We start from the raw sequence: 10,641 nt of genomic DNA, 5'->3' as shown, positions 1-10,641 counted from the left end.
GACAGGCTCACAATGTCCTCGATCTTTGTATGTCGACATACTTAACCGTATATGTCGGATCTTGAGTATGTGGTTTCCTTTTTCGTTAGACCAGAACACTGGTAATGTCCGATAGAAGAGTAATGTGACTAGACCAGTGCCATGATACAGATAATAATATAGATGTTTAAGACCAGTTGCACCTATGAACACATGTAAATACCATTAAAACCTTAGTAGTAATGATTTATGTCAATATTTGGGGGGGGGGGGGGGGGGGGGGGGGGGAGGGTTGGTTAATGTGTCTGACCATCTATGATCATTCCGGTTTTCCTCTACCACAAACACCTGACACGTCCTTTAATAACCGTAGTTGTTAATAGGACATAAGGCAATAGCAAACCAAACCAAACCTAAATATATTTGGACCAGGCGTCGCTACTAATTTCTAGTTTGCTATGGTACCAACACGACAGCACTTGAAAAACATCATTTAAAAAATTGTTGCGAGAGTATTTCTAGAAGTTAAGAGATTCCTAAAATATTTTGGTTAAATGGAGGAATTATGAGTCCTTCTACATTGTGCCTTACCATCAACAGAAAAAGTTCAAGCAACAATAAAGTAGATTTTTGCTTGTATCAGCTTTTATGTTAATTTGTTTACAAGACAATATATTAAGATCTAAGAAAAGCGTTCAACTGAATTCCGTTGACAGGATATTGTTCTCAGTATTGGATTTAGCGAACACTATGCCACAAACACAGTTCATAGTAGACGTTAACATGGAAAATTACATTCTAAAATAGGGTTTTACGAACAACCTGTCACGGATTATCTGCACTTCCAGCATCAATAATAGGTTCACTCCCCTGTTCAAATTTACTCGATTATCACGTGACGTCGTTCAAGGCACATTCCACTTCTTCTATCCAAGTGTTAACCCGTTTAAAGAGCTCCTCCCTGTCAATCGCCATTACGACTACACCTTCTGTCTGATCATGTGTATCCACGTCTTCTTTGTGCATCTTTTCTCGCATTTCATCCTCAACAAATTGGACGTCCCTGTTGCGCATATTCGCTGATGCGCTTCGAAACACTTTTGAAGTTTGTTGTTCGCAGAAAGCAAGAGCTCTCATATTTGCCATTTCATAATCAAGTCTTGCTCTTCCTTTGATTATTTCTCGTTTTGATGGATTTTTTGGAAGACTTCTCGACTTGCCATTAAACTTTTGATGACTTAAACTGGTCGTTGTCAACACCCGGGGCTCACCGTAACCATGGAGACGTAAATGTTCTGTTAGTTGTGTCGGGGTCATCTGGCGTTTCCGCTTCTGTTCCTGATCTTCGTCGAAGTGTGCGTCTGTGTTTGAAGTGAAAACCGACGATTGACTGTGAAGAGTAACATGACCAGTGTCCATTTTCACCTCTGGGCTCGATGTATCATGTTGCCACGCAAGCTGCGCAGGATGACCACCGGGACTCCCTGCAAACCCACGGACAGCTATTGGCGGGGCTGACCTAGAGTAATGGGGAGATGACGTCAAACTAGGAAACGTGGAGATATCCGGAAAGTGTGATGACCTTGTTTCCACGTCTGCTCTCAATGGTAGCCCTAGTCGGGAGTGTAGACTGTTGCATTCCCGAATCTAAAAGAACAATAATGGTACAGTAATGCATTAAGTCTAGTTACGTTTCCTATAAATGGCATTTCGTGCCAATACTTCAAATAACTATTAGTGGTTTGGTTGTGTAACAAATAAAACAGAACCACTTTTTACGAAGTAGAAACAAAAAGCATGTACATAACAACATTTGTGTATGTTTGTGTATTTCTTTTCAAGTTCAAAACATTTCATTTGTGTTAACAAACCATGGGCATATTGCTTGAATTTAAATTATTTTAACGTTAATATATTAAAGATGATTTATTCAATGGGAATCTATACGATATATTTCCCTTTAAATCCCCGCACCTCTTGCAATCATTTGTATGATATTTAAATGTAAATCGAACACATTTATCTCCTACATATACCGTAAGTAATCGTATTCCTTCACTCAATCTTATTGTCGTGATAAAATATATATATGTGACAGTATAATGGAAAGTCGATATGCGCCTGTTTCTTGTGCTTTGGTCTAAGTATAAGCATATCATTGACTATGTCTATCTAAACCAGTAAATATTTGCACTGTTAGCTTAAGAAGTCATAAAACCAAATTCAAGACATTTATGAGAACTTATGTATGTATTGTAATCATTGTAAATCCCAAAACATAGCGATTGAATGCTGATTTCTCAGCGATGGTTGAAATATTTTTAATAGATGTTTTTTTTTTCCTAACCTATAAAATCAGATTTGATGTATTGTAATATTTTGTTATGTCAAATTCAAATGCACTGCGTATTTCACACCAGATAGCAATGCCCACAAAATTGAAGGCTAAATGTAAGCATACCATGCAGATTTGTCTCTGACAAACCGCGACAAATCCGTGTCGTAATGTAATTTAAATACTTTAATCCTATCATGTTCATAAAGACGATTTAGATCTAATATTTTTTATGTATGATCACGAAATTGAAAACTTCTATCGGATTAAATTTTCATCTGAAAAATAGCAAAGAATTATAATATCCCTTCAAGGAGTATGGTATTCTCTGGATTTTTTCAAACGGATTTTGTACGACACAAATATACAACAGCGTATCTAATTGATTCGTTCTTAACTAGATTTCTCACGAGTCACGCAATTGCTATTGATACAACTGCAATATCGTCACAGTGTTGTCATGAGACCGATAGGAAAGCTTCTGAACAAATTTAATTTATCCTTTCTGCACTAGTAAAGGCCACCTGCAAGGAAGATAAACGACCATCAAGTTTATATTTATTATAGGTTTGAAATGCGTCTTTTTAGCATTCATGATGGTATTCATCACAGTTGCGTACAAACAAATTCCTAACATGGGCATACATAGACTGAAGCTGACCCTATCATGGGCATACATAGACTGAAGCTGACCATACCATGGGCATACATAGACTAAAGCTGAACCTACCATGGGCATACATAGACTAACGCTGACCCTACCATGTACATACATAGACTGAAGCTGACCCTACCAAGGGCATATATAGACTGAAGCTGACCCTCCCGTGGGCATGCATTGACTGAAGCTGTCCCTACCATTGACATACATAGACTGAACCTGAACCTACCATTGACATACACATACTGAAGCTGACCCTACCATGGGCATACATAGACTGAAGCTGACCCTACCATGGGCATACATTGACTGAAGCTGACCCTACCAAGGGCATATATAGACTGAAGCTGACCCTCCAGTGGGCATATATAGACTGGATCTGACCCTACCATGGGCATGCATTGACTGAAGCTGTCCCTACCATTGACATACAAAGACTGAACCTGAACCTACCATTGACATACACATACTGAAGCTGACCCTACCATGGGCATACATAGACTGCAGCTGACCATACCATGGGCATACATAGCCTGAAGCTGACCCTACCAGGGGCATACATAGCCTGAAGCTGACCCTACCATTGACATACACATACTGAAGCTGACCCTACCATGGGCACACATAGACTGAAGCTGACCATACCATGGGCATACATAGCCTGAAGCTGACCCTACCATGGGCATACATAGCCTGAAGCTGACCCTACCCTGGGCATACATAGACAGAAGCTGACCCTACCATGGGCATACAGAGACTAAAGCTGACTACCATTGGCATACATAGACTGAAGCTGACCCTACCATGGGCATGCATAGACTGAAGCCGACCCTACCATAGACATACATAGACTGTGGCTGACCCTACCATGGGCATGCATAGACTGAAGCTGACCAAACATGGGCACACGGACACCGAAGCTGAGCCTACGATCGACATACATAAACTGACGATGACCATACATGGGCACACGTACACTTTAGCTGAGCCTACTATCGACATACATAGACTGACGTGACGCTACATATGTATATGGAAAACAGTTGTCTGAAAAGACAATTTATGTAACTCCAAAATTACTGTTGAATAGGCAAGTTTTCGAATTTTGACTTAATACAGGACCTGTAGATTGTGCTTTCACCCTCGTTACATTCGGTTACATATTATCAGAATTAAATATTCAGCTGATTTACATATTTTACCACCTTTATGCTTTTGATTATCAGAGAAAATGCAAACAGATGTTATAAGAAAATGCATTTGAAACATTTACAATAAGTAGAAAAATAGTATTCAGTGATAACAATAATGGCATACGAGCGGTTTATATTTTGACGGTTCTCAGTAGGCATAATTATCACAAAAGAAGAGTTCGTCGTATCACTTCCTTATTTTTGTTATCTGGAATGTTTCCGCTTACTGGAAACCATGTTGGCCATTTAGAATTTCTTATTGATCGAGTTATTTAAACAAAAATGTTTGATCGACGTTGAGTTAAAATCGATTACGTGTAATTAATAACCAGTCTAAGCTATCTCAGTCAATCTGGATCATCCTCAGACTAAGGGGACTCAATTGTTGGACACAATAGGGGAAATAGAGGTAAAACCTTTAAATTCCTTCTTCTACCGTAGGGATAAAGGGCTTCTATCCTTTAGTATGGATTATCCTTGGGATAAGGGTACTATACCTAGTGACTGGTTCGAAATGTATCAACTCTTAATCAAGGCCATGAAAATTTGTATAAATCGGTCTGATGTAAGCCGAAGTGAAAAAGAAAAGTTTCAGAAAAAAACGGCCATCTTAGGTTTCAAATCAGGAAGTAAAGTATCAACTGGTCATGTAATGAGCATATGCATCAGCTCTTATTTAGATTTATTCATCAGGACTGAAAGAGTTGAATATTGTTTGCCGATATTATCTTTAGAAGGCGCTGTCACTCTGTCCGCTAGAAAAAAGCATTCCTTCATTTATTCAACATTGAACTTCCTTGGTCCATGGATTTGCCATGCTATATGAGGTTACAATCCCTTCATCAGTACACAGGAAGTGGTATATTTAATTACATCACCTATCCTATTGGGCCCGCCAAACTACTTCCTGAGAGACATTGCCCCGAGATTATTTAAACACGAAGTATTTATAAACACCTATTCCCTTTTACGACCCCCCTGATTTAAGGTTCTGACAGATAAGCTAGCTGTAAGACGTTCCCGATATTCTTGATAATTTGAATCTGAAACGCCCTTTAATCAATTCAGTTTCATATGGAAAAAAAGCATAAAGCTAGGAGTGGTGTAGTATAGCTTGATAGTCAAACCACAAGACCATTTGCAAGCCATATAATTATTCACACATGTATATAAAATCACTGGTTCCAAATTTGATCTCATACAGATAATATAAAAAGCAAATCAAACGTAGAGGCGGAACTTCATTAGAAAAGCTAACACATCTGCCGTGACGTAACAGGAAACCGGAGGGATACCAATCATTCCGTACCCCGACATATCTATAGAAATACTAAAATATGAACCAATGTCGTGGTTTTTATTTGCCATAGTCGATTTGTAGTTAATCAAAATACCAAGCCAAAGTGACTAACACAGTTTATGTCACGTAGACGTACTGGTACCATGGTCACAATCTTACTTAAAAAATAAATACCGATCAGACACTAGACCCTAACTGACCCCCAACCCCCAACTGATTACCAGGACTTTACACAAAATGACTGATTGTCTCTACTATCCAGCACATGTCTCTAAATCAATAGTTAAGGACTTTTTGAAGGATCGCCGGCTTGTTCACCATATAGATAATCTAATTCGATAAGCTGCGGGTGAGTAGAAAGTCGAGAAGCCTCTTCGTATCCGTTCTACAGAAGAATTCCGCGACGTTGTCTCGATCGCGTAACTAAATAATACAAACAGTCATTGTATATCTATTCTGACAAGGATACGGGCCAATTAGGATTCTATGGGGGACGTGTTTAGGTCTCGAGTATCTAGGGACGGGATTCCGACCGATCAATATGTTAAGTTATGAAAATGAAATATGAATTGTGGTCCATTTAAGCGCATATCACAATGAAAAGTACCAAAATTCTAGATTAACAATTGACATACACTAGTTATTTCTTATTTTGATATACAAGCACATGTTTATGCTAGTATTCATACAAAGTGAAATGGCTTTATTCAATATCTAAAATATATATATACATAGCAAAATGAAAGCTTAGTTCTGTACAAATTATATCGAATGAAACGTTTTGTATTATCGTTTTCTTACAGAAATAAACTACATAAAATAAAACCCTCCTCTTGCCATTTCGTGTGTGCATCGTTATTACGATAATATATTCTTGCTTATACTATGTTGATTAGATTGAATCCGTTGAAAAGGTATTCTGATATCAAACAATCTTGAAGGAGGACTTTGGTAATTGAAAACAAGATCAAACACTGCAGCAAAGCATTTTAAATTGTAAATAAAAACTTTTGGTCAGGAATTATCTCGATCAAGAGCATCAAATTTTTGCTACAGCCAACAAATTCTTATAAATAAGATTATACCTAAGAAAACCGTCCGATATACTCAGAAATAAACACTTTTTAAAGAAGTCATAAAGTAGAAAGTATGTCGTTATTGCTCTGATATAAATGTAAGAGGGCGTACAATGACTACTATTCATACTCCTCTGAAAACGACTTAAAATTACATAATAACATCATTGAATACATGGAAGGAAAATATACAGAAAAAGAACAAGACAGGTTTGTATAGGACTAATATGTACCTGTGTGGAGTAGGTGTTGACTTCTGGAATCCGTATCTTTCTTGGCTTTCTCCGTGTGGACAAAACGGTCCATGATCTTGTCAAGAAGTCTCTTTCTGGCATGTTAATGTACTCAAATCTACTCAATCAATTAAAAAAATTTTTTTACAAATTGAAGTACCTGTAGCCACAAACAGCTGAAATTATTGCAAAAACATGCAGTAGCTAGCAAAGCTCATACCTCATACTCTCTTTGCAATCCGATTTTCAGAATATCAAAACTATTACATAAGTTTGCAGTTCTGTCACATGGGTCCCATCTGCCTGTTTACGTACAACTTTCACCATATCACACGGTAAAACTTCATATTCAAAATAAAAAGGTTAACACGAGATCTCGTCCTTAGTTCCAATATCGTCGTCAAAACTCTAAACAGGTGTGATGTATATATCCCTTAAAACACGAAAAAACCAGCACGGAGTATTCTCCCTCACGAAAAGGTCATGGATATAGCATGTTGTCGAGGCAGGGGATATCACTTAAACCTCCCAGCAATCTCTCGAGTGGGCCTTTAAATGACACGTGTGTGCTCGATGGGTGCTGTCACGGTAAAATAACCAGTTTTCGATGCAAATCCTTTTACGTCACATCTTAACCCTCCAGATGTATTCGGCACTGTAAAGGAAATAGAGCATAGTTAGGTGACAGATCCTGGTACATGCGTGTGATAACTAATTTTGTGATACAAGATAATTTATCAAGCAAAACAGCAAAACATATACAAATTCATCAACGCACACAAAAACATATCGGAATAAAATCGTTTAAAAAGTAACATGAATGACACACCAAACAAAGGACACCATTGACGTGAACCCCGTGTATACAAAACTGGAGACGAGATAATGTGCTCCAAAATTATCAGAATTTAGTTTCACCACCTGTGACATCCGTCGTGAGATTAAATGTTAAAATCTAGGGCTTCTTTCAACTGTGATTTTTAGTCTAGTACATATGTACGTGTACTAGTATAATTTGAATGAGAAACTAGAGAAAAGTTCCATTATACAAAGTATATAAAAGCGAAAACAACTGTAATGATCCCAATTGAATAAGTTATAGTACAAATCATGCCAACAAAAATCAACATAAATAAATCTTCTAACTGTCGTGTATATTAATATTCATTTGTGTTTCTTTCGTGATATGCTAATTCGTTGTAAGACCATGTGATTTAAATGTGATTTCAGGGGTTAGATTTACGTATGAATTGCATTAGGTGAAGTAGTAAATTACTGCTATTTCATAAACACACGTGCCGCTTTAGTCCTGAAAATGTACCAAGAAACCAACTGTGTAGGTTCGGGGAAGGAACAGGCCTGCGGTATTCCGCTGCATGATCGTTAGAGGCGACTTCTGCGGACCGCCTGCAGAGTCGGGATGGTTTCTACCTTCTGTTTAGGAGACATTGACGAAAACAAGACTAGACTTGATGTTGCTACTGAATGTGTATCGTATGGGCGACTAATATGGGGCCCTGAAGAGTTCTTGTCTTCTTTCATTTCTTGCTAATTTATCTTTTCTTCTTACACACCCATACTCATTATGACCTCGGGTTGCGATGACATTTAACTCCAAACAAACAAACAAACAAAGTACGATGAAACCGTTCAATTCATTTCAGAATGCGACATCATGACTCGATTTCTAACAATGATATTGTATTATATACCTTGGTTAAAGACATCACCATACTACTATGTCTTAAATCTCGTTAATAACTTCTTCACTTTTCTCTGTTTGGCAGAAGACAGCATAATTGATGCTTAAGTAACCCCACTTAACTTCCGTTTGGATATAACTGCAGAGCTGTCGGGGCAGGAAACTTCCCATGACCAGTTAGCTCAATTGATTAGAGCGATAGTATAACAACACGAGTTCCAGGGTTCGAATCTCGGTCTAGACCCATTGTTTTTTGTCTAAAACACTGTATTTGATTATACTCCGTTAAACTTTAGCATTTTTCGTAAAAGTCCCGTAAAGATTGGTTTTCTTTTCAGAAACGATTTATCAAAAGTATAATCTTTACAGAAAAAAAGCGTAATTACAGTTATTTGGCAAGGGTATCCTGAGAGCTATTTAATATTTATCGGTTTTTATAATTTAGCACTTTAGAAAAAGCTCGACGTATATTTACATTAAAGGAAATTATATTACAATTTAAGATTTATCATAGAAATGTCAATGTTTGTAAAACATAATATAAAACCGCATGTATTTTATATATGTATGTAAATACTCCCTTTTCACGAGGAACTTTGTACAAATTGTAACTACATGTATAATGTTATATGTCATGTATCTCAGAATAAATGAATTGAATTGAATAGTTTACAAGTTGATATTATCTTGTGGTAATTAGTATTTACTCTGTCTGATCACACTTTCGTACCCGCGGATATTTCTTACGTAATTGGGGTTTGAGGTGTTGTATGGTACACCGGGTTTGGAATTACATTCTAAGAACCTCCAACGCTACCGAGTAATACCATAGTCAATAGCGGGACGATTCGCCAGTGTATCAATATACTGATAACGCGGGTCAGTGAATCCATCTGGTCAAGCTATACGTATCAATCCCCGACTACACACGTATATAATACCAACATTAGCTATTTGTCGGCACACCATTATTGACATACCTGTTGTAGAATGTAATTAATTTGTTTCGAGCTGAACTTACCTGAGTTGTGATTGAAAAATTTAAAACAGTTTCAAATAAACAAGAAACAATCAAAAGCATACTAAAGTATTACATACAATTGCAAATTGAAATAGTCTGTATTTTTCACATATTTATACAATGACTTACTGGCGTACCATTTCGTACCTGACACATGTATAACTCTTGATATATAAGGATTTTAGGTAGGATAGAAATACAAGGACGCAAACCTATGTCGGCTGATAGGCTTCCTGCAGTTGTTGTCCTTCCATATTTTGCAAAATCATAATTATCATATTTTGAATAATGATAATTCATACATTGTTAACATTATACCTTGTATATTAAAACATCTAACAATAACAATAAAATTTAGTACAGAAATCGTAGTAGAATATATTTAATTAATAATCCCTGTCTAAGAAGATTTATATATGTGTCGTTCATGTATATGAGTGTCTGAATACGTCGGTAAATAGATAAACAGGCGAACCACAAACCCAGAGTGTGATTCCTGCTGATCAAAAAGGGGTATCAAAAGTTCAAATAAAGCATTAATGCATGTTTGCTCAAAAATTAGGCATAGCTTAACAGAACATCGACATTTTACTATCATTCTTTTATATCCCTACACAAACTCAGTTCACAGATAACGCATCGTCTATAATACCCTACATCAAGGTTCTGTATACGAATTCATGGCATAACAATAAGATATAGTATAGTACATAGTATATACCTACTTGATCTTCCGTCGCAGTTGAACCTAGAATCCTCCCGTTAGAAACAGGCTGCTATCTGGTCATGTGCTACCCACAATATATCAAAATTGCCGTAGTAGTAATCGTACCGCGGATCGCAGGAGGCGGTTATATTGCTCAGTAAAATAGAATCGGGAGTTTAAAGATTAAACCTCATTGTAGGTGTGTAGACCATCGCTGAGTATTTACAAATACACACAACAGGTTGGCATAATTGAAACCTGATTTGAATGGAAGAAAAGTTTGCCAAATTATGTTATTGTCCGCGTGGACAAATGCCCAATTAGTGTCTACCATCAAGTGTCAGAACAACATTAGGATATTTTACCGAGATAAACGGTCAGTTAAGATAGTTTTCCAAGGGCAGAATAGAACTTATAGCAATGCAAACAGATTGT

At 37.1% G+C, this 10,641-nt stretch overlaps 1 protein-coding gene across 4 annotated transcripts; it reads right to left on the bottom strand.

Annotated features, from left to right (window-relative positions):
• Positions 1–264: 264 nt before the first annotated feature.
• Positions 265–10,423, bottom strand: LOC110445673. 4 transcript variants are annotated; one of them, XM_021490421.1, is made up of 3 exons: positions 10,222–10,423; positions 6,778–7,432; positions 265–1,626 (listed from the first exon to the last, which is right to left on the bottom strand). In XM_021490421.1, exons 2-3 carry the CDS (start codon positions 6,877–6,879, stop codon positions 871–873), a joined length of 858 nt encoding a protein of 285 aa, XP_021346096.1. In that variant the 5' UTR covers positions 6,880–7,432; positions 10,222–10,423; the 3' UTR covers positions 265–870. The 4 variants fall into 4 exon arrangements, with proteins under 4 accessions (XP_021346096.1, XP_021346085.1, XP_021346114.1 ...); XM_021490410.1 differs by having other exon boundaries at positions 10,226–10,423; XM_021490439.1 differs by lacking the exon at positions 10,222–10,423 and adding an exon at positions 7,699–7,887.
• Between the last annotated feature and the right edge of the window lie 218 nt (positions 10,424–10,641).

This window comes from Mizuhopecten yessoensis, unplaced genomic scaffold (assembly GCF_002113885.1).
Source record: "Mizuhopecten yessoensis strain PY_sf001 unplaced genomic scaffold, ASM211388v2 scaffold259, whole genome shotgun sequence".
NCBI lineage: Eukaryota > Metazoa > Mollusca > Bivalvia > Pectinida > Pectinidae > Mizuhopecten > Mizuhopecten yessoensis.
This window is presented reverse-complemented; position numbering and strand designations above follow the sequence as displayed.